The sequence below is a fragment of the Canis lupus genome, chromosome 26 (genome assembly GCF_048164855.1).
Source record: "Canis lupus baileyi chromosome 26, mCanLup2.hap1, whole genome shotgun sequence".
NCBI lineage: Eukaryota > Metazoa > Chordata > Mammalia > Carnivora > Canidae > Canis > Canis lupus.
The window spans coordinates 20208672-20236203 of record NC_132863.1 but is presented as its reverse complement, the minus strand read 5'-3'; the positions used below and the strand labels follow the sequence as shown (position 1 = coordinate 20236203).

Below are 27532 nucleotides of genomic sequence, written 5' to 3'. Positions count from 1 at the left end.
CCAAACCGCTGCGCCACCCAGGGATCCCCTGTTTTTATTACTTTTAACTCAAAATAATCTTTATGCCAAAGGGGCACATGTTGAGGCATCTCATTCTGCACTCCTCCACTGTGTTCGGGATGCAAAGATCTGGCTGAGGGAGCGGGCATGGAGAAGGCATGATGGATGCGAGAAGGTGTAGGGATGAGGGAATGAGGGAGTTGAAATACTGAGGTCCCAAGCCTGGAAGATGGGTGAAAAGACCTGGCTTGCTTTAGGCTGTGCTAAATTTAAATTCAGAGGCAAGTAGTCATCTGAAAAGAAAATAATTTCAAAGATACCGAGAACAGATTGGTAGTTGGGAGCTGGGAGAATGGGTGAAGGAGGTTGAAAGGCATAAATTTCCAGTTATAAAGTAATCCTGGAGACGTACAGCGTGGTAGCATGTTGACTGTAGTTAACAATATTGTACTGCATATTTGAAGGTTGCTGCGAGAGTAAAATCTAAAGGTTCTCATCACAAGAAAAAAAACAGGTAACTATGTAAAGTGATCGATGTTAACCAGACTTACTGAGGTGAATGCTTCCAAGTGTATACAGATACCAAATTTTAAGCCGTACACTGAAACTAACATAGCGTTATATGTTAGTTACATCTTAATTTAAACAAATTCCTTTTTTAATCCACAAAGTAATCAGAGCTGGCGGGCAAGGAAAGAACGGAGTGGGGCTGGAGGTGAGGTCAGGATAAAGATCCAGATTTGCAGCCCCTGCCCAGAAGGACACAGCTCTCGCAGGTAGATTTGGAGGTGCCCGCGGAGAAGGCGAACCGCCCAGAGCACCGGACAGCAGCTCATTACCGTGCAGGTTCTTTGCTTCCCTCGATGCCCCCTTCCCAGAGAGGGGAGAAAGCAGAGGTGGGGCCGGCGGCTGCAGTGGTCTCTTCTGGTCTTCGAAGAGACGTCCCCTTGGCGGAAGGGCATGGTCTCAACGCGCTCGACCGCCAGTCTCGGGAAGACCCCGCCATTCCGGCGCAGACGGAATCCAAAGTTCCTGCTTCTGGGAATCTTGTGGCTAGCACTGAGGACGGGAGTGGCCGGGCCGTCCTCCCTTCTAGCGCTCGGGGCCCCAGGCTGCTCAAGCGGCGCTCCCCAGGGTCTGAGCAGGGAAGCCGGATGCCCAGCGTTCCCCGGCCTGGGGCCCTACGCCGGAAGCTGCGCCGCCCGGTTCCGCGTCAGCGGAAGTGCCTGCCACTCGAGGCAAAGGGCTTCCGGTGGGTCGGCTTGGTCATCGGAGTCAGCATGGCGGCCCCCTTGGCGGGGAAAAAGATCGTGTTTGTCACCGGGAACGCCAAGAAGCTGGAGGAGGTGCCGGGAGGGCGCGGGAGGCCGACCAGTGGCGGCTGGGGTAGCGCGTGGTAGGGCCCCCTGGGGACCGGGCGGAGAAGCAGCCTCCAGGCGGAGTGCGCATGGAGGGGCGGCCCCGGGCGCGTGGAACAGGCTGCGCCGCGCTGAGTGAAACGGCCGTGCGTGCAGAGTGGGGACGGCCGGTGGTTGGCTTTGATAGAGCTAGGGCGTTGACAAATCCGGCCGTGCGAGCGCGGAAGCTGCGGGAGCCAAAGGAGTGCCAGGTCCTCAGTACCTGCCCCAAAGATCCCCGATTAGGCTGGACCCCAAACCGGGGCTCTTGACACAATTCTGGAGCTGATCCAGACCCCGCTGCCGACCTGGGGTGGCAGGGGTCAGAGCGTGGGACCGGCAGCCAAACTGGGCGGTCCACGCCCCACCACTGTCCAGAAATGTGATCCTCAGCCTCCTTCCTCTTCTGTGAAATGGGGATGATGATTTGGAAGATCTTTTTCACAGCGCAATGGGGAGGAGTGAAGAAGAAGGCAAAAAAAACTTCAAAGTTCCTGCTTCTGGGAATTTTGTGGCTAGCAGTGAGGATTCTGCGGGTGGATTGGATTGCCTTTGGGTGCAAGTAATAGAGACACACAGGGAACTCATGTAAACCACCAGGTGACTCTTATGGGAATACCAGTGTAAGGATGCCCCCCAGGACTTGAGTGTCCCAAGGGCCTATCTTGCCTTTGTAGTTCTCTGAATGCTCATCCCTTTCCTAGTAAGCGTTTTTCTGCTTACTTCCCTCCTGGTGGAGTGGACAGTGAGGCTTCTGCCATACATTAGCTCTCACTAGCCTTGCTTGGGAAAAGGGTTTGTCCGTGCTCATTTATGGCCAAGCAGGTGGGTCATGGTGCAGAATTGTGTTGACATCCACTAGGTATGTCTGAGGCAGACGAGTGGGACTTAGTCATTAGGGTACCAACCCCTTGTTTCTTCACAGCATAGGTAATGATGGCACTTCTGTGCCAGTACAGGGTGTCCTACTCAAGAACCAGAGCCCTGGGCTGATAAAAAGTTTGGGATCCTGAGGCCGGGCCAGGCCAGTCCAACAGACAAGTAGTGCCACCCTGAAAAGAGCCCCATGCAGGATAGTGGATGCCCAAACCCGTCTCTGGTTGCAAATGTGGCCACCTACATTTTAAGGGGCTAGAATGGCCAGAGGAGGCTTACTGGAAAAGATGAAGTTGTCTTAGAACAGGGTGTCTTAACTCTTTATCTCATAGTCTTCCTTTTTTTTTTTTTTTTTTGAGATTGATTTATTTATTCATAAGAGACACAGGCTGAGAGAAGCAGAGACATAGGCAGAGGGAGAAGCAGGCTCCATGCAGGGAGCCTTATGTGAGGCTTGAACCCAGGATCCTGGGATCATGACCCAAGCCAAAGGCAGGTACTTAACCGACTGAGCCACCCAGTTGCCCCTATCTCATAGTATTCCATTGACAGGCTGATGAAGGGCGGCCCCAGTGGCACAGCGGTTTAGTGGCGCCTGCAGCCCAGGGCGTGATCCTGGGGACCCTGGATCCAGTCCCACATCAGGCTGTCTGCATGATGCCTGCTTCTCCCTCTGCCTGTGTCTCTGCCTCTCTCTCTCTCTCTATCTCTCTATGTGTCTCTATGAATGAATAAATAAAATCTTTAAAAAAAAAAAAAGACAGGCTGATGAAGCCTATGGACCCTTTTTCAGGAAAATATTTTTAAATGTACAAAGTAGGGGATCCCTGGGTGGCGCAGCGGTTTGGCGCCTGCCTTTGGCCCAGGGCGCGATCCTGGAGACCTGGGATCGAGTCCCACGTCGGGCTCCCGGTGCATGGAGCCTGCTTCTCCCTCTGCCTGTGTCTCTGCCTCTCTCTCTCTCTCTGTGACTATCATAAAAAAATAAATAAGTAAAATAAATGTACAAAGTAAAATACATGCAATTATAAAGGAAATTCTCCTAAAATACAATTCTCAATGTAAATATTTGTGATCTAGTTAACATATGCTTTATTAATGTATTAAAGGAGCCAGTCTACCCATGTGTGTAGTTACTATAATTTTAAAATAGGGTTGAAAATATTTCGAGAGAATCTACTACAGCTGTAATGAGATACATCTGTGATTTTAATGGATTGAAAGGTCACAGGAACTGCTGATGCTATTTTGGTTTTTCATATTCACAGCTGAAAGAGATGCTAAATTCAACTTGGGTTTAGTGATAATAAAGGCATTTTTTTTTCCCCATCTGGGTTCATAGGCCTCTTGAATTCTGGATAACCCCTCATAGAGAATTGCCAGAATAGGAGGTTATGTAGAGTTTTAGGGAGCAGGGAGAAAGGATGAGGGTATTTTGGGTGGGGATTTAACATTGGCAGAGAGACCTAAAGTAGGAGGGGTAGGAGACTGAGGAATTGGGGGAGCTGACCTGCTAGAGTGGGACCATGCAGTCTGCAGTGAGGCCCCTGGGCCTAACTTGCTAAGCTTTAGGGGGCTGGCAGGAGAGTTACCTGAAGAGAAAGGTGGGTGACAGCTTCTGTAGTAACAGGGAATTGTAACAAATGGTGATAAATATTCTTTCATTTTGGAACAGGTCATTCAGATTCTGGGAGATAAGTTTCCATGCACTTTGGTGGCACAGAAAATTGACCGTATGTTTGTCTTTTGTTTTATTTTTTGAAAGATGGTTTGATTTCTGTTTCCCTGTGACCTGACTCTCTTTGTATATGTTTCTCCAATAAGTGCCGGAGTACCAGGGAGAGCCTGATGAGATTTCCATACAGAAGTGTCAGGAAGCAGCTCGCCAGGTGCTTGCTCCTTACGTGTCCCATACTTGCCCCTCTTGTCCTGGTGGCTTCTGGGTGCTGTGCCTGCTGGGCTCAGCAGAGAATAATAGGGTGGGCACAGTTGGTCATAACTTCAAGGACCTGTCCAGGCCTAGCTAGATTGGAGTCAGTTAATGTCGACCCAGGAATACTACCTTTCTTTCTCCACCTTTACTTCCTAATTCTCCTAGATGAGCACTTGTGTGCGCTCACACACACGTACACATGCACACACTTGTCTCCAACTTCAGATACATATATTCCAATGCCTACATTCTCCCCACACACATCAACCCCTGCACTCACACATCTCTGGAATTGGGAAAGAGCACTTTATGGAGAGTCACAGTGTCTTGAGTGTGAATCCCACTGCTCTTGCTGTGCCTGGAGTAAGCTTTACAATCTGCCAAGTTTTTGGTATTCCTATCTGTAAAATGAGGATAAGAGATTAGCCAAGGGCTGTTTTCTATAGCTGTTCACTGCTACTACTATGGATCCCAATTAGCCGTGGGTCTGGCCCCAGCTGGGGTGGCCTGAGAATTCAGGTTTAGGGCAGGGATTACTCTTGGTCACAGGTCCCAGGCTCTGCTCCCCTGTGTTGCAGGTACAGGGGCCTGTACTGGTGGAGGACACCTGTCTGTGCTTCAACGCCCTTGGGGGCCTCCCTGGCCCCTACATGTGAGTGGTCCCTGACCCCCTTGCAGGGCCCTGGCCACAAATCACCCAAACTTTGAACTGATTGGTTACCTGATATTGTGGGTCATTCATGGCCTTGGTGTGAATACCAATATTTCACATTGTCCTGAGGAAGGATTAGGGATTCGGGAGAGGCATGCCTTTCTTTCTTTTGTAAAGTGTGAGAATGTGATTGTGTAATTGGAGATGGGCAAATGGAACCCCCACTCCCCCCCTAGAGAAATCCATTCATGGCAGATCAATTTCAGGAAAAAGGAAATAAGGAAGTTGATATCTGAAAATGGATTTCTTTAAAACTATCCAATGCCCTGGACACCCTCAGATGGTCTTTGTGTGTCTCTAGGGTACACATATCTCCACTTTAAATATTCCTTGCTGGGGTTGGAAGACATGTGCACAGAGGTGCTTTTTGGGTTTTGGGTATGTTTAGTTTGAACTTCTGGATTGCCAGTATGTTTGCCAAGGCAACAGCACCCATATGTATTGCTCCATATCCTCACCAGCACTGAGTATTGGGACTTTAGTGTTCTGTAGTGTGGGGAATGTGAAATGTTACCACATTTGGTTTGGATTTGCATTTTCCTAATTACCAATGAGGTTAAGGCCTTAATAGGTTTTATTGATTTTTCTGTGCATTGCTTGTTTACCTCCATCCCTTTTTCTATTGGGTTATTTCTCTTCATTTTGAGCTAAGACATTATCATGCCCCTTTGGGGGGGGGGTGCAGCCTGGAGAAGATGGTAGGAAGATCTGTCTGCTCCTGGTGTCTGACTCACCTTTATTTCTCTTGCAGAAAGTGGTTTCTGGAGAAGTTAAAGCCTGAAGGTATTAAGCTCGTTTATTTCTTCCTTTATCTGTTGGGAATTGAGAATCCAGAAGTGGTCCAGGGGAGGGGTCCCAACTAGTAATCAGGAATCTCAGGTTCCAGCCCCCACCACGGAGCCTGTGTTCACCTCAGTTTTCCCATCTATAACCTGTGGCTTAGACTTTCCCCACATACCTGGCTCCAGGGAGCGCTGAGATGTGTAAAGAGTGGATGGGAAGGGTGTTGGGGGCTGTGAGTTTGAAAGGCTGCAGTTGATTCTGGCTGAGAGAGCTAGTCCTACTGACTGCTGGCCTGTCTGCCTCAACCAGGGCCTGGCCGAGGGGGTGGGAGCTGGCTGCCTCTCTGGGGCTCTGACAGTGCATACCCTGTCACGGTTGTGGGCCAGAATGTTCCCTCCTTGGGTAGTTGTAAAAACACTTTAGGTTATGGAACTTTTCAGACATGTAATAGAAGAGAATCTATCTGATAAGCTCCCCAAATTTGGTGACTACCCCTCCAGGACCTTAGGGGTGGGGAGTAAGGCTGGGAGTTGAGCTGAACAGACATCACTATACTCCTCTCGCAGGTCTACACCAGCTCCTGGCAGGGTTCGAGGACAAGTCTGCCTATGCACTTTGCACTTTCGCATTCAGCACCGGGGACCCCAGTGAGCCAGTGCGCCTGTTCAGGGGCCAGACCTCCGTGCGTACCTACTGTGATTCCCCCATGTGCCGCCAGAGGGCGCTGCGGCACGAGCCAATGGCACAGGGCCTAAGGCAGGAGGGTGGTGGGAAGGGCCCTGGTGGCCAGTTAGTTCCCAGAGCTTTGCCCAGACATGCCCCTGGGCATCACACCTAGAAGTGCCATCAGTCCTGAAATCTATCTGACTTCTGAGCTGGCGTTTCAGGGATACACACTGGCTCATGGCTGTTGAGGGCTGGCATAGCCAGAGCTCTGCGCTGTGTGCCTTCCTAAGAAGCAGACGTGAAAGCTGAACAGAACTACATGGACAACCCAGTTTTTTTTTCAGCTCACATTTTATCCAAGTGCTGAGGTTACAGCTTCTCGTAAGAATCTCCCATCCTTCCAATTTTTCACGTTCCTGTAGAATCTTACTTTCCTCTGCTCATTCCTTCCCTAGCTACCCTTCACCACAGCCACGTCTGCTTGTCAGACCCTTGTGTTCAGTCACTTCTCCCAGAGTGCACACCACCCTCAGAGCTGGCCTGCTCCCCATCCCCAGCACAGTCATTCCCACCTTGTGCCTTCTGGCACGTCACTCCTCCGCCAGTCCCTTCTGCTCATGATAAAATCCAGAGTCCTGAGTAGCCTACAGAGTCCTACCGCAGAGGCTCCACTGGGGGTTGTCCACAGACATTTTGTGATGCCCTGCTTGGTTAATGGTTCTTATTTGTTTTTAAGATTTTATTTATTCATGAGAGAGAGAGAAAGAGGCAGAGATATAGGCAGGGGAGAAGCAGGCTCCCCACAAGGAGCCCAATGTGGGACTGGATCCCAAGACTCTGGGACCACGCCCTGAGCCAAAGGCAGATGCTCAACCCCTGGGCCACTCAGACATCCCAATTTTTTTTTTTTAATAGTGGAAAAAAAATAAAAATAAAAATTACCATCTTCACCATTTTTAGGTGTTCGGTACAGTAGTATTAACTATATGTACACTGTTATGCAACAGAGCTCAAACTTTTTCCATCCTGCAAAATTGAAACTATACCTATAGAACAAAAACTCCCCTTTCCCTCTCCCCACCAATCCCTGGCAACTGCCATTCCACTTCTATGTCTAAGACTTTGGCAACTTCAGACCCCTCATACAATCGGAATCTTTCATACAATATTTGTCTTTTTGTGGCCAGCTTATTTCTTGGCATGATGTCCTTCCAAGGATCATTTGTGTTGTAGCTCGTGACAGAGTTTCTCCTTTTTATTGCAGCTGAGTAACATCCATTGTATGTATATACCCATTTGTTTTGTCCATTTATCTGTTGATGGACATGTAGATTGCTTCCACATTTGGCCATTGTGAATAATGCTGCTATGAACGTGGGTGCGCCAGTTATCTCTTGAAATCTTGTGTTCGGTTCTTTTGGATATATACCCAGAACCAGGACTATTGGGTCATACATAATTGCTGGGTTGAATATAGTCATTTGCTACTTTCACAAAAATATTCTTTAAAAAATCAGAAGTGTGAGCAACCACAATCCTATCCCTGCTGATGGGGCCTGGTCATTGAGGCCTAATTGTCTCCCCAGCTCTGGCTGCTTCATGTACTTTGTTGCTTCCCAGCCTCTACCTGAGGTGGCTTTGTTTCTTTTTGTTTTGTTCTCACTCAAGCTTTATAAACCCAGTCACATTGTCCGTTCAACAATACGTATGCTGAAGCCTTGCCCATCTTGGGTCCCAACAGCAGCTGTGTCCTCCACCTGGAGTGTTCTTGCCCATCACTTTATGTGGCCAAAGTATCTCCTCAAAGCATCTCCTGAGTTCCCCATCTGGGTCACTCCATCCTGTTATTCCTGAGCCCAGCTCCCTGTTCCTTCTAAGGCACTTTGCATTTTGTAATTGTTAATTTGTTTACTAGTGAAAAGCCTGTTTTGCTTAAGAGGTCCATTTGATGAGGGCAGGGCCAGGTTTGTTAGGATCCCAGTGCTGAGAGCACTACCTGCCCTACTGTGGATGTTCAAAAACCCTTTGTGGTGTGGATGAGGTCCAGAGTGGCTCAGTAATGGGCCTCAGTCACGTAGCTCCCCACCAGCACTAGCAGAATCTGCCTTGGTTTAAACAGGGTGGCAGTTATGTGGCTAATCCCCATTTTCTTCCCCTTCCTTATATATTTAAAAAAATTTTTTTAGGGCAGCCCCAGCGGCCCAGTGGTTTAGCGCCACCTTCAGCCCAGGGCATGATCCTGTAGACCTGGGATGGAGTCCCACGTCAGGCTCCCTGCATGGAGCCTGCTTCTCCCTCTGCCTGTGTCTCTGTCTCTCTCCCTCTCTCTATGCCTCTCATGAATAAATAAATACAATCTTTATTTTTTTTTAATTTTTATAACATTTTATATAACTCATAAAACAGTGCTTGTATAAAAATTCACACAAAGTTGCTAGAGAGCATACAATTTCCAAAAATGTCCTGGGTTTGTTTTGTTGTTTTTTTTTTTTTTTTTGTTACATTCAGTTTTCTAAGGATGCACTCAAATCAATGGTAAGATGCAGACATTATGTGGTATTTCATTATCTTTGGTAAAACTATGCTCATTGTTTTGTCTCCTTAAATACAATCTTTAAAAAAAATTTTTTTTTTTAATATTTTACTTATTTGGGATCCCTGGGTGGCTCAGTGGTTTGGCGCCCGCCTTTGGCCCAGGGCGTGATCTTGGAGACCCGGGATTGAGTCCCACATCAGGCTCCCTGTGTGGAGCCTGCTTCTCCCTCTGCCTGTGTCTCTGCCTCTCTCTCTCTGTCTCTCATGAATAAATAAATAAAACCTTTAAAAAAAAAACTTAAAAAAAAAAAGATTTTACTTGAGAGAGCACATGTGCATAAGCAGGGGAAGAGGCTGAGGGAAAGGGAGAAGGAGAAGCAGGAAGCAGACTCCCTGTTGAGATGGGCTAAATCCTGGATCCCAGGATCATGACCTGAGGTGAAGGCAGACATTCAACCAAGCCACCGGGGTGTACCTCCCTTGTATTTTTTAAATTTTTATTTTTTAACCTTCATGGCAACATGACATCTCATGGTGTTGAATTAAATTGGTTCTCTTGGTAACATTTTCCCGTTGGAATTTGCCTATTATAGTCAGTATTTACTGAACTCATTGATGTATTGGACAGTGTGGTAAATAATTTGTTTCTTCATTTAATTGTTAGAGCCTCAGTTGCATTTTGAGAAATGTAGCAATTTATTTCACACTTAACATAATAAAAATGAGTAGCAGGCATGTCTGTATAGTTCAGGGCCTCATAACTTCCTTTTTTTTTTTTTTTTTTTTTTTTTACAATTTTATTTACTTACCTGACAGAGAAAGGGCACAAGCAGGGGGAGCAAGAGGGAGAGGGAGAAGCAGGCTCCCTGCAGAGCAGGGAGCCCCACACAGAGCTCCATCCTAGGACCCTGGGATCATGACCCAAGCCAAAGGCAGACGCTTGACCGACTGAGCCCCTCAGGTGCCTCGTCATAACTTCCTAGGAAGAGAAAATGTTTTCTGTCAGTTTTTCCAAGCTGACTTTCTTCTTCAGTGAGTTCACAGTTTGTCAAGCTGTAGAGATGGAGAGCAGCTCCAGGGACACCAGTGGGCTGAGCACGTTTGTGGTTTTCTGTGTGTGTGTGTGCATGTGCGTGTTTATGTGTGCGATGGGAGAGAGTTGTCCCACTGTGTTTTATTTATGTACTTGGTAAATATTTTCAGGTACCATGGACCTCTTGAAACCACATATTTTGAGTAAATGGGGCTTAGCCAAATACATAACCTAACCAGACTCCCAACTGGCTACCACCCTCCTCCCAAGCCAACTACTGCATGTTCAGTGACAGACCTGTCCCCCCCCTTTTCCTCTGGCAGGGCCGGATTGTAGTGCCCCGAGGCTGCCGAGACTTTGGCTGGGACCCCTGCTTTCAGCCTGATGGATATGAGCAGACGTAAGGAGCCACATTTTCCTCCAGGGATATGGGGTTGGGAGAACCACGGTTGGGGCTGGCTCAGCACCCTGTCCAGGTGTGGGCATGCATATCTGGATGGGAACAGGTTCCAAGGTGCTGTTCCAGCTGAAGGCGGTTCTGCTGGGGTGGATGCAAGGAATGTGAGTGGGCCAGTCTCCAGTGTAGGCGGCAGCCAGGCACAGCTGGGAGCTCTTGGGCTCTTGGGCTCTTGGGCTCCAGTTCGCCACATAGCAGCTGTGTGACTTTAGTGTCTTCTGCTCTCTGCCCTTGGCTTGTTATGTATGAACTGGCAGTTTTGTGGGATGATCTGATCTCCCCGTTCAGTTTGGAAAAATGTTAACACTTGCAGCCTTTGGTGGGCACCTCGTGAAACCCCCACAGTGCCAAGTGTTCTCAGTACTTCACACTGACCCCTCCACCCCCCTCTACTTACACTGGCCATGTACATTGGCCATTATTAGAATCAAGTGTTCCAGGGGCCCTTAGGGAGGGTGACCTGAGGCCTCACAGTAGCCAGACAGAGTTGAGGGTAACATGAAGTAGCACCATCCAAGAATGCAAGATAGAGAAGTGCTCTATCTCTACACTGTTCAATCTAACATGTGGTTAGGGTGACTTAGGAACCGAAATTATTTTTATTCAGCTCTGGTTGATTTCAGTTTACATGGCCCCTTGTGGCTAGTGGCCACATACAGGACAGCACAGATCTGAAGCACACAGTAGGGTGTGGGATTCTCACCTCACTGAAGTCCTGATATGGAGGCGAGGCCGCTGGCCGGCTGTCCCATGCCACCCCCACAGTACAGGAGACTGTTGTGTTTGCTCTGTCAGGCCCCACTGCTTCCTGTCAACAGATGACAAAGCTGATCAAACATGCAGCTCATCCCCCTGTCCCTAGCTTCCCTTAATGACTTTTGGACACACTAGAGCAAGTCTAACATCCTTCCACATTCGTTAATACGGGTTTCTGCCTATAGGGGAATTTAAAACTCTCTCTAGTTTTTTAAAAATTAACTCTGGCTACTGGGAGCTCATGGCCCCACCACCCTTTCGTGGCAACTCCTGGAGCTTTGGGCTACAAGACAGGTGAGGGAACCCTGAATCTAGGCTCCTCTGAACTGCTCTTGTCACCCCTTAGGTATGCAGAGATGCCCAAAGCCAAGAAGAATGCCATCTCCCATCGCTTCCGGGCCCTGCTTGAGCTACAGAAATACTTTGGCAGCCTCACTCCTCTGGTAGTTGGTGATGATTGCCCTGGCAGGGGATCTGGGGAAGGCTAGTTTGCCATCTCTCCCATCAGACAGGCAGCCCTCCAGGTACTGCCTTCAGGGTTAGACCTTCCTAGGGGTGTTGAGACAACCTCACCAGCCCTGTTTGGAGGAGCAGCTGGCTCTGCTTGTAGAAACTTGGGATAAGGGACACTATTTTCTTGCCCTCGGGGATTCAGTGGTCCCTCCTATAGCCTCCTGGCCTGGGATCCTGAAAGGACCTTGGATGTTAAACTGGTCATGGCAGGATCCAGGGTTTGGGAAGAACCACACAAATAGCCCTTGACATTTTTAAAGTGGAAGAAATAAAAATACTGGAAGGCACTTGCCTCCAGAATAAACTGGATATATCAGCTTTGAAACTTGCTCCCGGAGGTTGTCTGTCTCCTGAGCCGTCTGGCAGGAGCAGGAAACCTCTAGGGTCTGGGGGCAATGGTGGGACAAGAGTAGCAGCCGAAGGTGTTTGCATGACCCTACTCGCTGGAGTACTGCATCTGTCTCAGCTCAGGTACTGACCTTTTCCATCCCAGACCTGTGCTGCCCACCCATCCACGGAGGGATGCCACCCTCTAGCTGATCTCCATGCTTTTTGCTGGGTTGGGGGTGGGCAGTACAGGATCGTGAATGCTTGGGCTGTATTTCATTATAACATTAGAGCAGCTAAAATGTTGGGGTGGGGTTTCTCTTTTTTTTTTTTTTTTTTTTTTTTAAGAAAAACTGTAGTGGGTAAGGGCAGAGGAAGAGAGAATCTCAAGCAGGCTTCTTGCTGGGTGCAGAGCCGTACGTGGGGTTTGATCTCGTGACCCTGAGATTATGACCTGAGCTGAAATCAAGAGTCGGATGTTTAATTGATAGAGCCATCCAGGTGCCCCTAAAATGTTGATTTTTGATCATAATGCGAAGTTCATTTTTATGGAGGGGGTGCATGGAGTCCCGATCCCAGTTGCATTAACTTGACATGGTTCAGCCCCTCAGGAAATGGGTCTCAGCTGCCCCAGGTCCTAGGAGGGACCTGAGGGGCCTTTCCTGCAGGTGTTTCTTTGGTGAGGAGGAGGTCCCCACCCCAAGGATATTCAGAGAAACCTGTTGTATGCAATGTGGGAGGAGGGAACACAGTGCTCAGTGGGGGGTGTCACTCCCAGGCTTATTTTCTTTGCTCGTAGTCAGCTCCAGAGAATGGCACTTCCAGTCTCTGTTGCTCAGTCCTGGCAATGTGGCTGGGGCCTGAGGAGGTTGTTTTTTTTTTTTTTTTTTTGTTTAGATTTTGTATTTATTTATTCATGAGAGACAGAGAGAGAGAGACAGGCAGGCAGAGGGAGAAGCAGGCTCCATGCGGGGAGCCTGATGTGGGGACTTGATCCCGGGACTCCAGGATCACACCCTGGGCCGAAGGCAGGCGTGCTAAACTGCTGAGCCACCCAGGGATCCTCGGGGCCTGAGTTTATTTTTATTTATTTATTTTTTGGGGGGGCCTGAGTTTAAGCCGTGTGTGTGTGTGTGTGTGTGTGTGTGTGTGAAGAGAGAACATCATTCCTTTGCTTCCCATTGTCAGTGAGGCTCAGCTGGGTTGTTTCCCCAGGAAGTGCCAATGGCCCAGTCTCCTCTGAGTCGTCTTCTCCCCACCTGGTGATGCTGGATATGGTTTTACCTGGAGGGAACACCCAGGCCACTGGGGAGAGGCCCCCAAGGATCATGTGCCACATGGGTGGGGTAAGGCCACAGGCACTGCCACCCATCCCTGTGAACACTGTGAACATGCTCATCCCCACACCCACCTGCCTGGAAGCAGAGCTGCACAGTGGGAGGATGAGCGATGTTGATTGGGTACCAGCCTCTACACCCCTCATCTGTGCACCAGGGCACACACCTCTCCCACTCGGCCACCCATCTGGACTTGGTAGGCTTGTTGTTGCCAGTTACAAGTGGAAGATGCCATCTCACTGTTGGGCTGCATTCCTCAAATGGCCAAGGGCATTGAGCATTCCTGCTGCCCCTGTTACTGTTTGGGTGCCCCCTAGGCCCCACCCCTTCACAGGTTTGCCTCCTCTATTGAAATCGGAGTCTTTTTAAATGTGTTGGCTTGCAGGAATTCCTAGCATATCCAGATATTAGTCTTTTTATTATGTCTTCCCCCGTCTACTTCCGTGGTCTGTGGTGTATCTGTCAAGCCAAAGTCCTGTTTGCCCTTTGCTCTACCACTGCTGGTGCTCCCAGATGTGCACAGGGCGTGCTCCTGAGTCCCAGATCCCTATTCCCTGCTGCCGTGGACTCTGGCCAATCACCAAGTGACCAAGCCAGAAACATGGCACCTTCTCGCCTCCATCAAACCAGTCCTCACATCGTGCCATTGGACTCCTCCACTTCTGTTCACCCCCACTATCCGTGCCCTGGTGCAAGGTGCAGCCCCTGCATCGCCCCCACCATGCTCCCTTCCCTGTGCCTCCCTCCTGCACAGAGCACCTAGCAGGGCATACGTTGCCGTGGTGGCTCTGACCTACATGAGGCTGTTTTTCAATCTGTTGGGCTGTTCTTCTGCTGCCTTTGGGAACCCAGGTCCAGGGCTGTCAGCCCCATTTATCTCTTCACCAGCAGTGGCTCCTCACTGGCCCCAACCCCTCTCCTCAGGGCCCTTGCACTTCCTGGAATACTTCCCCTGTAGTTTCTTGGCATCATGGCAGCGCTGGGGCCTCCCGGATCTTCCACCATTCCCCATCAAGCCAATATCCACTGTGTGGGGTTGGAGGTGACAGCCTGTGGCACTCCACTAACACTGGTCTTTTTCATTCTACCTCCCCTTTACATTCTACTGTTATTCTCCAGTGGCCCTCAGGCTGGGGCACGACGGGACAGCAGAGATGAAGCATAGAAATAGGAGCTTTATTCTCTAGTGTGCATACAGCAAGTTCCTTACACAATCAAGGAAATGGTTTCTCTTTCAGACATCTGACTCTTTTATCAAAAGAAAATCCGTCCTGCTTAGTCCCATTCTGGACAGAAGTTGTCCTGAGCAGTGTTAGAGATCCAAGTGAAAGGCTAATGGGGACTGGGATAGGCACATACTGTGGGAACCCGCCCTCCCCCATGCCTAGATGCCCTAGGCCTGTTGGAGCAGCTGGGAGGGGGTGCGGCAGAGAGCAACACCCCAAAAGACACCCAGACCTCTCCCCACATGGCCAGAATCAGCCTGGGAAGAGCCAGGGGGACAGATGAATAGAATATGTCTGGCCCTTCCAGGTAGGGCCTTAGTGCTCAGCATCCATGGCATCCAGATATTTGGCTTCAATGATTCGGGGCAGCAGGTTGTAGCTGGGGGGAGGGAGAACAGACCCCAAAATGAGCGTTGGGTCAGATCTGCCCCAGCTCCCCTCGCAGAGCCAGGCTGGGCACATCCTGCCCCATTGCCCCTGCCCTAACCCATTCTTTCCCCGCCAGCTGGGTCCCTCCTGCCACTGCCCATCCTCCCGTACCGGATAGGGATCATGGCAATCATGATGAGAGGGAAGATCATCTTCATGTAGGGCAGGGTGCTCATGCCAAAGGCACAGAGCAGCAGCAGCTGTAGGACCTGCAGGCCTGTGAAGTAGTGGATCTTCCTCTGGGGCACTCTCCGGATGTAGTGGGTAGGTGGGTACGAGGTCTGCAGGTGGCAGGGACCAGCTGTGGGTCTGGAGCCGTACCCACCCCAGCCCCCCCACCTCTCAACCTCTCGGCAGGACACTAACCTGGTCCTTGAGCAGCAGAGCCACACGTTCAAAGAGCTGGTTGCCATCAATGGATGTGAGCGCGATGTAGAGGAAGAGGCCATAGAGCACGGGCTTGGGGATCCACTGCAGCGGAAAGGGTAGCAGCAGGAGGGAGAAGCCCACCAGGATGCTGGCACCCAGGGAGGTCAGCCGTGTCTCCTTCACATTCACAATCCTGCATGGGCCCAGAGCACCAGATCGCCTCCAGCCCTGGTCCACAGGGCCGGGTCCCATCGCAGGCCACATATTGCTCCCTGGGCTCTTTCACTCCTTCTGAGGTCACATGTGGCCCAGGGCTACCCCGCCCCCCTCCCAACCTCAGGGTCCACGTGACTTGCCTCCCATCTCAAGGGACCACTCACGTCTCATAAATGTGTCCATTCTCCACACGTTCCTCCACCAAAGCCAGTGCCCGCACGTGCAGTGGGGAGTGGGGGTAGGCAGCATGGATCCAGGGCAGCCCAAACAGAGACAGCCCACTGTTGATGATGGCGATGAGCAGGAGGTCCCAGTGGTAGGCAGTGCCCTTCACCAACCTGCAGCAGACAAGGGCACATGTGGCCGGACACCCGTGGCCCCTTGGAGGACCGGCTGCACACTCCCCTCTCACCGCCCCACCCCGGCCCTGCGAACCTGTTCTCTGGGGCGTTAGCCAGGGCAGCCACCAAGTTCTGCTCAATGAAGAAGAGCAAGGAGAGCAGGAAGCCCAGGCCCATGGCGCTGGCGATGGCCCCCAGGGACAGGGAGTGCATCTCGGCTACATCAAAGAGGCTCTTGCTGGGGTTGTAGCGGAACTGGCTCACTGCAGCAGAGTATAGGCCCCTGCTCAAGCCTGCAGTTCCCAAGGGCAATCCCACCCCACTGCACCCCCTGCTTGATCCCGACTCACTCTTAATTTCCCGGAAGCCGTAGGAGCAGATGAGGGAGAAGGTGAGCACCGAGATGGGCAAGGCACAGTCTGACAGGATCTCCCGCATGCAGGGGTGTAGGTAGGGGCTGGGGACACAGGTGGGTGTGTCAGTGTGGCCCAGGGGCTTGTGCTTCCTTCCCATCACTCCTAGACCCCCTTCACCTCTTTTTGAACTGGTAGAGGGTGTAGCTCAGCCACAGCGTGCCCAGCATGATGAGGAGGCTGAGCACAGCGGTCTCCCGGCCTGGGTGCTCAGCGTGGCGGCCCGTGGAGGTCAGCTCTGGTGGGCTGGTGAGGAGGCTGGTGTTGAGGGCAGTGTGGAGGGTTGTGTTGAGGCTGGTGCTGAGGCCCAGCAGGCTCACCAAGGAAGTGCTGTCTGTGTTGTCTCCAAAGTTGTCATAGTAGTACTTCTGGAAGACTGTGGATACAGGCCACCAGGCCTCAGCCATCTGGGCTCTGGGGGCTGAGGCCCAGCTTCCTCCTGGATGTGGGAGAGAAGGGGCCCTGTGGGAAGAAAGGGCTTCTGGGGGGAAGGGGAGGGAGCTGCCTCTGTCAGCCAAGAGGACCCCACTGACCTGCCTGTCCACCCCCCCCCCCCCCATCTCTGACAGTGCCTCACACCTGGCCTCATTCCTCTGATCCTACCTGAGGCAGCCCCGTCACCCTCCAGCCCATGACACTGCTGCTCTCTGCCGGTAAGCTCCCGAGAGCACCCTGGACCATGGAAGTAGTCGTAGCTTGCGTGCTGCTGGGCTGCTCTGGCCACAGGCCCAAGTCCCCCAGCTCAGCTCCGTTTCCCTGGCAGCAGGCAGCCACCAGCTAGACACTCACTTTTGACCATGCCCTTGACAGCATCCAGCATGAATGTGATGGAAATGAACAAGGCAATTATCTCTTCTGTCGACCTGCCGTGGAAGTGTAATGCTTCATCAAATGGCGGGGGGGAGGGTTTGTCAGGGAGCCAGGAGGAGGGGGAGGCTTCCCTGAGGCTCTACACAGCCTCCCACCTCCTCCTGCCATGAAAGCCAGGGTCCCTCGCTTCTCTGGGGCAGTGATATAGTGGGGGCACAGGACCTCGGCGGGTGGCATGGGGGCTGATCCAGATCCCCGGCCTTGGTCTCCCTCCCGCTCCAGGATCCCAACAGCTCGGGGAAAGCCCAGTCACCTCTTGAAGAGCTGCATGATCAGACTGAGGTTGAAGATGGCATAAAGCACGAGAAAGAAACTGTTCCACAGGCCCGTCCACGCGTAGAAGGTGTTGAAGTCCAGATTGTAGTCGTCACAGATGCCACAAATTACTGCAGGCAGCAGGACAAGGGGGCTGGTCAGGGCGTGCTGGGACCAGGGACCTCGGGAGCCACCTCCCCGCCGCCCCAAGTGCCACCGCACCTTGGATGTAGAGAGCCAGGGGCGCGGTGGTCAGCAGCACCACCAGCGGCTGCCCAGAGAAGAGGGCGTATAGGAGGCCTCCGATGCTCTGCCCCGCTATGGTCTTCTGCACATCTGCGCCAGTGGGGAGTCAGGGGGACACTGCAGCCTCGGGGCTCCCCCCACACCCCCACAGCCTCCCGCCCCTCACCGATGGCCCCGTTTGTGTTCTCATCGTTGAGGGACCCAAAAGCGATGGTGGGCAGCAGGCAGGCGAAGTAAAGGAACAGGGTGGTGGTGATGTATTTGCCCACAGCCTTGTTCTTCCCGATAATGCCTAGGACAGGACAGGACGGAAAGTGTGCTGGGGCTGCAGGGCAGGCGCGTGTGTCATCCAGGGACCTGAGCCACGGCTGAGCTCTGATGGGGACCACGGGGCCACGTACCGTCTGTGAAGTCCAGTGGGTATACGGGGAACCTGCGAGCGATATCCTCCCGGATGCCCTTCCCCACAGGGAGGAAGTCCTTGTGCTTCAGGGGCTAGGGAAGAGGACAGATGTCTGTCAGCTGGGAGGTCCGCGGCCCAGGCCCCACACCCCTGCCCAGGCCGCCTCTCCCAGTACCTGCGGGGATCTGTGCACACAGATGGAGTTCATGTTGTAGCCCTTTGGGCCCAGGGTCGGATACTGGCTCACCATGGTGAGCAGCTGCCTCTGATGGACCAGAGCCTCCTTGAATTCTTCCTCCGTGCGGGTGTTCAGGAGCTTCTGGCGGAAAGTGATGTCCAAGAACATGGTGGCGAACGTGCGCCCCACCTCTGTGGCTGTCTTGGTGCTTTTCTGGGGGCAGGAGACAGAATCCCACCTGGAGCTCCTGGACAGTGGAGGGCACCCCTCCCCGGCCCCGGACGTCACTGACAGGCCTGAGCACACGCAGGTGCCCCCATATGAGCTGGCAGCAAGTTTTGTCTCAAAGTTCAAGCATCAGTGGAGTCTGCAGTGATTTCCACCAGGTTGGCAGATCACTAGAGCCCCCAAATTTCCTTAATAAACTCATGTGCCCAGAAACTGAGGTATGGGTATGGTCCCGAGGAACACAAATATGTATAATCGTGGATAGAGATCACAGTGATGGAGAAAAATGTTTACCCAGCTCCACTTGACTAGTGGTATTTGTAGTGTCTGCTGGTTGATTTGATTTTTTCAGGGGGATTCCAGGCCTGTCAAGCCTGCTCTCTCCTGCCTGACCAAAGTCCCCTCTGTGAACCCAGGGCCCAGCCTCCCCCACAGCAACCTGTCCTCTGGGAGCAGTGTCCGCCCCTAGGTGTTGCCTGAAGCCGCAGTCACAGGGCTGGGCCCACCCACACCTGGCTTTCCTGTCAGCTCAGTCAGGCTCATTTTCCGCAGGAGCCAGGTGCTGGGCTGGTTGGCCCGTCACAAGGCACAGTGTAGCTACTCAGCCCCCCGGGCTACTGCCCCTTCCACTTCCCTATCCACCTCACCAGCTGTCACTCCCTCTGACCCATGTGCTGCCCACTTCCCTAAATGCCCTTTCCCTCTCCCCAGCACTGCAGCACTCGGGGAGGTTCACAGCACATCTATGAAGTCCCCGGAGGGCATTCCCCTCGGTGCCCACTTTGCCTAAGAGAAAACCTGTTGAAGCCCGTGCGAAGCTTTAGCCTGTATCAGAGGCCTGGGCAGGATCAAGAAGCTAGTGGAAGTTAAGCCCCTGGAGAGGGGCTCTAACCATTTTCTTTCTTTCCTTTCTTTCCTTCTTTCTTTTCTTTTTTAAAGATTGTTTTTATTCATGAGAGACACAGAGAGAGGCAGATACAGGCAGAGGGAGAAGCAGGCTCCCTGCAGGGAGCCCGAGGAGGGACTCGATCCCAGGACCCCTGGGTCACGCCCTGAGCCAAAGGCAAATGCTCAACCACTGAGCCACCCAGGTGCCCCACCCTAACCATTTTCTGTTTATGATTTTCCCTCAAATAAGGCTCCCCAGACTATATCAGTTTGAACTACCACAAAAGCCAGACGCCTGACCAGGGGGTGTGGGACCCGGGCAGAAGTGGGGATTCTTGGCCAGCAAGTCATAAAGCCAGCCAAGTGGAAGGAGGATCAGGGTCCGGGCAGGCTGATGAAAAGCCCCCACGTTTGACTAATACTAGTCTTAAGAAGTGGGATCCCTGAGTGGCTCAGCAGTTGAGCATCTGTCTTGGGTCAGGACATTTTAAAATCCCGGGATCAAGTTCCACATCGAGCTCCCTGCATGGTGCCTGCTTCTCCCTCTGCCTCTGTCTCTGCCTCTCTCTCTGTGTCTCTCACGAATAATAAATAAAATCTTTTGAAAAAATAATAATCTTAACAAGTTATCTCTTTTCAGCCGAGAGGGAAATACAACTTTCTGGGCAATGACTAGGGAAATGAGGGCTTGATGAGGACGCAAGTTGGCTTTGGGGAGACCCAACAGGGTAGAGAGGAAGGACAGTGTGAGCATGAGGCCTGCAGGGGCCTAGTAGTCTATGGGGGCCTCTGGGACATGAGAGAGATGCCCCCAGGAAGAGGGAGGGCCAAGTTCCCTGGAACCTTCCTTCTCTGGAAACAGAGACCCCTGCAGGCCCCTACTCACCATCTTCGGTGGAGCCAGCACCAGGATGACAAACCGCACCTCACATGAGTTTTCCCCCCAGTTCTGTGGGCGAACCAGGCGGCTGATGCACACGTGCCGCTTCAGCAGGGCCTTGGAGGTACAGCTGCCGGGGGCAGGAGGGCACACAGTTGCCACCCTGGGAGCTGGGCTCCCCCACACCCCAGGACCCCAAACTGACCCCCCCGCCCCGTGACCTCTTAGGGAGCGAAGAAGACCAAACAGAATAGAGTGCTCATGCTCTCCACCCCCAAACTGGGTGGGCCAGGCTGACCACTCACATGATGCAGATCCACGACTGCTGGTATTGCACCCCTGTGACCGTGGCAGTGACTCCTTGGATGGTATCTGATAGCAAGTGGGCTGAGGACAGAGGGAGGGGGGTCAGAGGAGCTGCTGGCCCACCTCCCTGTCCTCCCGTGCCCCACCGTGGAGCCAGGTCAGACCTTTCCCCTCCGTGGGGGCCCCGGCATCGGTGAAAAGCATGGCCATAAACAGGTCCACGTTGCAGTCAGGCTCGGTGTTGTTGGGGTCGTGGGCCAAGCGGCAGAGCATGGCCCGCAGCACGTCATCCAGCGAGGTGGCCGTCTCATTCAGGATGATGCTGGCCCGAGCCAGGAAGCCATCCAGGTCCCGGTGTGCACGTATCTCCAACTCAAAGTTCTTTAACTTCAGGTACTGCGGGGACCCCCGCGCACAGAATCACGCAGGCCCATGAGTGAGATCTGTGGCCGTGACCTGGGCCCCTCCTCCACGGGGGGATCCCCGGCTGCCTCTGCCCACTGGCACCAACACCCCCTCCAAGAGGGAGGGCCCAGCCTGGCTGGCCCAAGGCCAGGTCAAGGGCTGGCGTGGAACACCTGTTTGGTGTGAGTGGGGGCAGCGGGAGCTATCCCAGGGAAGCAGCCACCCCCCTCCCCCCAATTAGTGGCCCAGGACCAAGCGTCTCCTGTCCTTGAAGGGCCGCTCACCTTGCGGGAGGTGTGTAGGAGCCCACAGCCGCCAGGCGAGTCACTCTCAGCTAGAGGAAAGCAGGAGGGCTCAGGGTGCCACCCCACCTGTCCAGGCCTCTCTAGGTGGAGCGGGGCCCAGTCCTCAGTCCCCTGCCCTCCCCCAGGCAGGTCCCTGCTACAACCCCCATACCAGCCTGGCTGGGCTGCACCTCGAGGTTGACGTTGACAAAAAAACGGACGCTCTCGCCAGACACAATGGAGGAGTTGACCGTGTCGAAGGCCTCATCCCCCAGGCTCTCCTCACGGGTTTCAGAGGCATCATCCATGTCACACTTGAGGTAGCCTAGAGACCCAGCCACCACCGAGAGAGACCCCCCGGAAGAGGACCCGGCTGTCAGTGCTACACACCAGAGGGTGGGAGTCCCAGTCCACGGAGCAGGGGCCCCTGGGCTGTCCCAGGGAGTGGTGACGGAGGCCTCTCGTCGGCCAGGAAGGAAGCCTCAAGCCGGGGGAGGCAGACACCTAGTCCCGGCCCGGCCCCCGTCGGAGAACAGCGGCCGCCAGCCGGCAGCCCTCACCCGACGGCTTTCTCCAACAACCGTGAGCTGCAGGAGCCGGGGCCCTGCACGCTGACCCACGGGGACCCTCCAGCTACAGAAACATACGGTGGCGCCGCAACTCTGGGCCAGGTAGGTGGTGCAGTGGTACAGTTAACCTGGCCCTGCCCCCCCAGAACTCCCAGTTATGGGACCCAGGCACGCCCGGCTCCCTGGGTGGAACCCAAGGGGAGCCAGAACCATTGTGGTATCCAGCCCACTCCCCACCTTAGGGGCACAGGGTTTTCGAATGCCTTCTTTCAGTGAGGGCATGTGGGGCAAGGCATGGAGGCTGAAAGACTCGGTCCAGACATCTGACAAGGCCCCGGAAGCAGGCGAGCCAGAGGTACAGTCGGGGACTGATAAGGGGAGCCCCAGGGGAGACCCAAGGGTGGGCATGAGGAGTGTCACAGCATGATTCCTTCCAGAGCAGAGTCTTTCGAGGGGTGGCAGGTTAGTTCCTACCACGGCTCGCAGCCCAGGACCCCTCCTCCTATAGAGGAAGCCTTCCTGGTGACATGCAAATGTTCCGCTCTTGCTTGGGCTCCTCTCGGCCTCTGAGATGACAGTTTGGGCTGGCCGTGCTACCCCTGTCCTGACCCCTGGTCCATCAAGCCTAGGCCCACTCGCCAAGGCTGATCTGTCACTCCTCAGGCCAGCTGGCCAACACCCAGGCATGCCAGCGCCTGTCCTTTGAGCAGAGGGCTTCCCTCCCCAGAGGGCCTTCTTTGAGGTGCCATGGAAGCTTCCTCTTCTGGCAAGTCCTCCTAGGGCCCTGCTGGCACTCCCTCCTGACTCCTGTGGGTCCTCTATGGTTTACCACTTGTGAGTGCTCCCATGAAGGGGGTTCTGAGAGCCCAGACCCCACCAGTGCCTGACAAACACCTGTGCAGGGACGGGGAAGGGTCAGCAGCACGCCTACACCTGCCAGGCAGTGACTCACCCTGACTCACTTCCACTCTGGCCCGCCGGCTTCCTCTGCACATCCCAGGCCCTGTCCCCTCAGTGTCCTGTGCTCATCCTGAGCCCTTTGGGCAGGAGGTGCTAGGTCTGCACTGAGCTCAGAGTCAAAAGATGTCCTTCCCATTTTTGTCATGGAGCTCATGTCCATGAAAATCCCCTTCCTCCCCAGTCCCAGGCCTGCTTTGCTTACACTACCTGGCTCCCCAGCCTCCTTCTGTCCCCCCACCAGCACCCTGTTACTCCTGGGTACTTCCCTTCACACCGCCCTCTTCTCCCCCTATTCTGGGCTCTACCTAGGGCCTGCCTAGCTGACACTACTGGGTCCCTGCAATGCTCCTAGGAGGCCATATCCCCACCTCCATCCTATAAGCCCAACACATAACCTAACCTGCCTGCCAGCAGCCTGGCACACACAGTCCCCCGGCCCTGGGGAGGATGAGAGCATATCACCACTGTGTCCAAGCACCATCCCACTAAACACCCCAGCGATGATCAGGCCAGCCTCCAGGTCTGGGCACAGGAAAACCCAGAGACACGGAGAAAAGGGAGGAGCTGGTCTCGAGCAAGCAGGAAAGCTGAAGTGCAGAACTGTTAGGTTGCATTTCTTTAGAGGGGCGATGGCAGCCTCAGAGGGCTGGGTGGGGACTGAGGGGTATGGGCATATAGGACACGACCTAAGGCGGGCCAGGTAACCAGAGCATTCTAACAGCGAACCAAGGGAGGTCACCAGATGGTCCACACACACACCCGGGACCACCGGAGAGACCTGTCCATGACCGCTAAGGTGGTGTCAGCTGCTCCCCTGACCCTACCACGACCTCCTGGAGGGCAGGATCTAAAGGCATCCCAGCACCAGCAGAAGACCACAGCTGGGTAGTCAATGCCCTGTGTACCAGGTGGAGGGACTAGGTCTAGAGACTCCTGACCAAGGAGCTCTCTATATACACACCCTCACAGAGGTACTCACCTACATCCTCAAGGTATCCATTCTGCGACATGATGGAAGGCGAGTACTCTGTAAGGGAAGCCCAACAATCGTTACCAGCTACACGAACCAGCCCTGGACGGCGTCCTGTGCCAGCTGCTCCCCACCCTACACCAACCCTGCGGACTCCTCCTTACTCTTCCCAGGTACCCAGCACAGGCCAACCGAGGCCAAAGGGAGCAGGGGCTAGACCTAGGCAGGGGCCCCTGTGGAGCCAGAGGAAGCCAAGGCTGCTGTCCCTCAGCCTGTGTGCTCCGCAGGGAGTGAGCCAGGCCAGGGGAAACCTCAGCATGTTTCCTCCACGAGCTATCATTCACAGTACCCTGGCACGGTTGGTGGGCTGTGTTCCTGGGCACGGGCAGCCAGGGCTGGAGGGAGGGGGCCTGTGCCTCCACTGTCCTTGGGGTGGCCGGTCTCTCTGGCCTCCCTCTCTCGCTGTTTCGCGGCCAGGCCCAGGCCCTGGGCGGGGGGCCTCCTGCCGGCACATCGCGCCTTTCACTCCCACATCGGTCCCTGGGGCCATCAACACCCATCACACGTGCAGTCGCCCCCAACTGCGCGCGCCCGGGGCCACAGGGGGCCCACTTGGCAACGGCCTCCTCCCCTGGGTGCTACCCGCGTCCCAGGCCTCCTGGGAGGCGGAGCCGTTGGTCCCCCGGGGAGGAGGGGGCGGGGAGCGCCGGGCGCGCTCACCGCGCGGGGCCCCGGATGGTCCCGACTGTTTGTGCGGCTCTGTGCGAGGAAGGAAGCGACGGGAGGGGCCGCGTGCACGAGAGGAAAGCGCCTCCAGACGCGGAGACCCTGGGGGTCGGAGGGGCAGGATGCGAACCGACGCGCGGACCGGAGCCCGAGCTGCATCCAGGAGGGAGGGGCGGGGGCGGTGAAGCTAGACCCGAGGCCGCAGGGATGGGCCGAGGACGCGGGGCCGAGGGTCCGGAAGGGCGGGGCCGGTGCACACCTCACTCCCATCCTGGGCCCCCACGTGCAGGTAAATAAACGGCAGTACAAGCCCCCGGCTGGCCCTCGGGGCCAGAGCCGCGAGGTCAAGAGGTAAAGACCGCTGCGGCCTCGCAGGGGGCAGCCGGGGGCCCCGGGATCCCGAAGAGCGGGCAGGCCTCCCCGGGCGGGGGGCGCGGCGGTCCCGGCGAACGAGGCGCGAGGCGGCAGCGCACCCGCGGGGGCCCGCACAGCCCCGTCCCGCCCACCTGCACGCCCCACCCCTCCCCTGGCTACCTCGTCGGTTCCCAGACGGAGTTTCAAGTCGGCGACGGAGCATTAAGCCAAGCACGCAGCGTCCACGAGGCCCCGAGCCCCGCCACCCGCAGCGCACCCCCGGGCTCCCGCTGTCTCTCCGCCGCAAGCACACCCGGTCCCAGGCCTGGGAAGCTCCCACGAGCGCCTCGCCCACCGCGGCCCGGGGCCCTGCAGGCCGCCGGCGGCCGCTTTCCCCCGGTGCTCCGACGGCCCCGCGTCCCCGCCTGGCACCCGTCGGTCGCGGAGGACCACGGCCCTCCCGTCGCGTCCCCGCCGCGCCTCCCGGCTCGGGCACCCACCGCACGGCTGGAGGTGGAACATGCGCTGGGTGGCCGCGGCCATGGCCCCGGCGATCGGCCGGACGGATGCACACGCGCGCGTACGCCCGGGCTGCGGGCTCCTCACTCCCGAGCCCCGGGACCCCGAGCCGGGCGTCTCGGGCGGGCGGGCGGCGGGGGCGGGCGACACACCTCCGCGCCGCGCCTGGGTCCTAGTGCCGCCCGACGCCCCGCCCCGGTGCCGCCCTGGGCGGGTCCCGCCCGCGCCCTCGCCCGCGCTCCGGCCCGTACCCGGCTGGCTGCTCCCGGGAGCCCGGGGCGACGCGGCCAGAACGCGGAGATCGGGCTCCTAGGAGCCCGCGTGCCCGCCCAGGCGTCGCCGGATTAGGGGCTGGGCGGGGCCGGGAAGTTTCTGGGAGGAAGCTCGACGGGCCCAGGGCCCCCACGAAGTCGCGCCTCCGCCGCGGGTCGCGGGAGGACTCCCCCGGCGCCGGCTTTAAGCGCGTGGCCCGCCCCCCGCCCCGCGCCCCCCGCCCCCCGCCTCGGCAGGGCCTAGCCCGCCAGCTGCCCCGCCCCTCCCATTCATCCCGGCCGCCCGCTGGTAAGCCCTCCTCCTCCTCCGGGAAGCACGCCCGGACTAACTAGACGGGCCGGCGCGCATTCCCGGGGCGACGCCCTCGCGCGCAGAGCCTGAGGCGCTCCCCGCTGGGCGGCGTCGGGGCTGCTCCTGCGCGCCTCGCGGCTTCTCTTCTGGCCTCCGCGCGCCCGCGGCTCTCTTGGGTCGCGGGCTTGGCTCGCAGCTGCTTTCCTTCCCGAGGTGGGCCTGCCGCCGGCTTTCCCTTCCCGAACAGGGGGAGCCCGACCCGGGGACGCGCGTTCGCCGGCGCGTGGCTTCTGTGGATCGAGTGTGTGTGTGTGTGTGTGTGTGTGTGTGGACGCGCGCGTTGGTGTCGGGAGGCGGTGTACGCGCGGGCCGGCCGGCGTGCCCGGCGACCGATCGGGCAGATCCAGCCCACGCCGCGAACCCCGGGCCTGGCCCTCGGGGTCTTCTCGGCCCTTGAGCCCCGGTTTGACTCAGGAGCTCCCCCCACCAGTGTCAGCCCCTCGCCCTCCGCACTCTGGCTGCCAGCGACCCCCCCAACCTCCTGCTGGGAAGGAGTCCTCAGCCACGTTCCCCAGGCTGGAAGGGGGCAGAGCGGTCTGGTTCAGCAGAAGGCGGGCTTGCGCTTCTGGCGCGTCGGGGGAGCCCCGTGCGCACCCGGTGGGCCGCGGTACCCATTCCAACCCCTCCCGCGAGCCAGTGCACTGGGACGGAATGCAGATGGCCGGGAGTACCCGGCGACATGCCCCAGAAGATCGCCACCACGTGCAGAGGACTCACTGGGGGCGGGCCGCAGGTTCCCTTGGGGCTGAGCACAGGGCCCGGGAGAGACACAGGATCTTCCTGGGGAACCCCTGTACTCCACCCTTGGGACCTTCTTTCCACGCCCTGTAGCTAGACCCTCACCATTGCACAGACTTCCAGAGTCGTCCGGGGTGGGGGGGTGGAGACAGAATGACAGCCAAGGAAGAAGCAAGGTTGGATGGGGTGGGTGGGTACCAGGGCTGGACCCCTGAAAAACCACCTGTTTTGCCCCCAGCCTCTCCCTTCTGGGAATGCCTAGGCTTCTGCCTCTGTCTGCCTGAGTCAGCAGCAGCTCTCAAATACCCAGACCTTCCAACTCTCTTCCAGGGAGCCACTCTGGATTGGGGGGGGGGGGGGCAGCCTCACCCCTCATTTGGGACCTCACCATTAGCTCACTGAGGAAACAGGAGTCCCCAGCTACCAGTTCACCCAGTGGTGGATGGACCTGACTCTGAACTGCCACTGAGCCTTCTCTGCTTCCTGCCCTCTGTGCCTGCAGGTCCCGTCCCCCTAGTTGCTCTGGAGAGAGCCCCAGAACCCCTGTAGATCCCCCAGCCTCTCAACATGAGAAGCTGTTGCCTTTGGATCTCCCACCCACTACTTTGGTGGATCAGAGGCTGGGCTGCCTTGGCTGTCAGCACCTGTGCCCCCTTGGGTCCTTACAGGGGCAGGGAGTTAGGGATCCAAATATAGGCACACACACTTCCTCTCATCCCCTCCCTTGGGGTCTTAGACTTTCCTGAGTGCTGGGTTCCACAGGGCACTTAATGGCTTTGCAAAGGAGTTTCCACTATAGATTGGGCCTAT

At 55.6% G+C, this 27532-nt stretch overlaps 2 protein-coding genes and 1 long non-coding RNA gene across 13 annotated transcripts; 2 read left to right on the top strand and 1 right to left on the bottom strand.

Annotated features, from left to right (window-relative positions):
* Positions 1-1191: 1191 nt before the first annotated feature.
* Positions 1192-11970, top strand: ITPA (inosine triphosphatase). Of its 4 annotated transcripts, none has more exons than XM_072800251.1 (8): positions 1193-1346; positions 3949-4006; positions 4098-4162; positions 4785-4858; positions 5670-5701; positions 6268-6383; positions 10259-10335; positions 11495-11970. In XM_072800251.1, exons 1-8 carry the CDS (start codon positions 1281-1283, stop codon positions 11634-11636), a joined length of 630 nt encoding a protein of 209 aa, XP_072656352.1. In that variant the 5' UTR covers positions 1193-1280; the 3' UTR covers positions 11637-11970. The 4 variants fall into 4 exon arrangements, with proteins under 4 accessions (XP_072656354.1, XP_072656352.1, XP_072656353.1 ...); XM_072800254.1 differs by lacking the exon at positions 1193-1346 and adding an exon at positions 1433-1609; XM_072800253.1 differs by lacking the exons at positions 10259-10335; positions 11495-11970 and adding an exon at positions 8554-9637 and having other exon boundaries at positions 1192-1346.
* A 1387-nt stretch (positions 11971-13357) lies between these two features.
* Positions 13358-18712, top strand: LOC140618181 (uncharacterized). The gene is made up of 2 exons (XR_012018373.1): positions 13358-16972; positions 17412-18712. It is a non-coding gene; the product is annotated as an uncharacterized lncRNA (long non-coding RNA).
* On the bottom strand, positions 14481-25715 carry SLC4A11 (solute carrier family 4 member 11). Of its 8 annotated transcripts, none has more exons than XM_072800244.1 (20): positions 25612-25715; positions 23771-23818; positions 21435-21587; positions 21263-21312; positions 20738-20969; positions 20573-20654; positions 20274-20397; positions 18269-18484; positions 18092-18185; positions 17857-17982; positions 17667-17780; positions 17443-17575; positions 17109-17182; positions 16440-16758; positions 16257-16363; positions 16001-16169; positions 15730-15903; positions 15347-15542; positions 15092-15261; positions 14481-14930 (listed from the first exon to the last, which is right to left on the bottom strand). In XM_072800244.1, the coding sequence occupies exons 2-20, from the start codon at positions 23799-23801 to the stop codon at positions 14867-14869; spliced, it is 2628 nt and encodes an 875-aa protein (XP_072656345.1). In that variant the 5' UTR covers positions 23802-23818; positions 25612-25715; the 3' UTR covers positions 14481-14866. The 8 variants fall into 8 exon arrangements, with proteins under 8 accessions (XP_072656345.1, XP_072656344.1, XP_072656347.1 ...); XM_072800243.1 differs by lacking the exon at positions 25612-25715 and adding an exon at positions 25342-25491; XM_072800246.1 differs by lacking the exon at positions 25612-25715 and adding an exon at positions 25342-25490 and having other exon boundaries at positions 16440-16695.
* Between the last annotated feature and the right edge of the window lie 1817 nt (positions 25716-27532).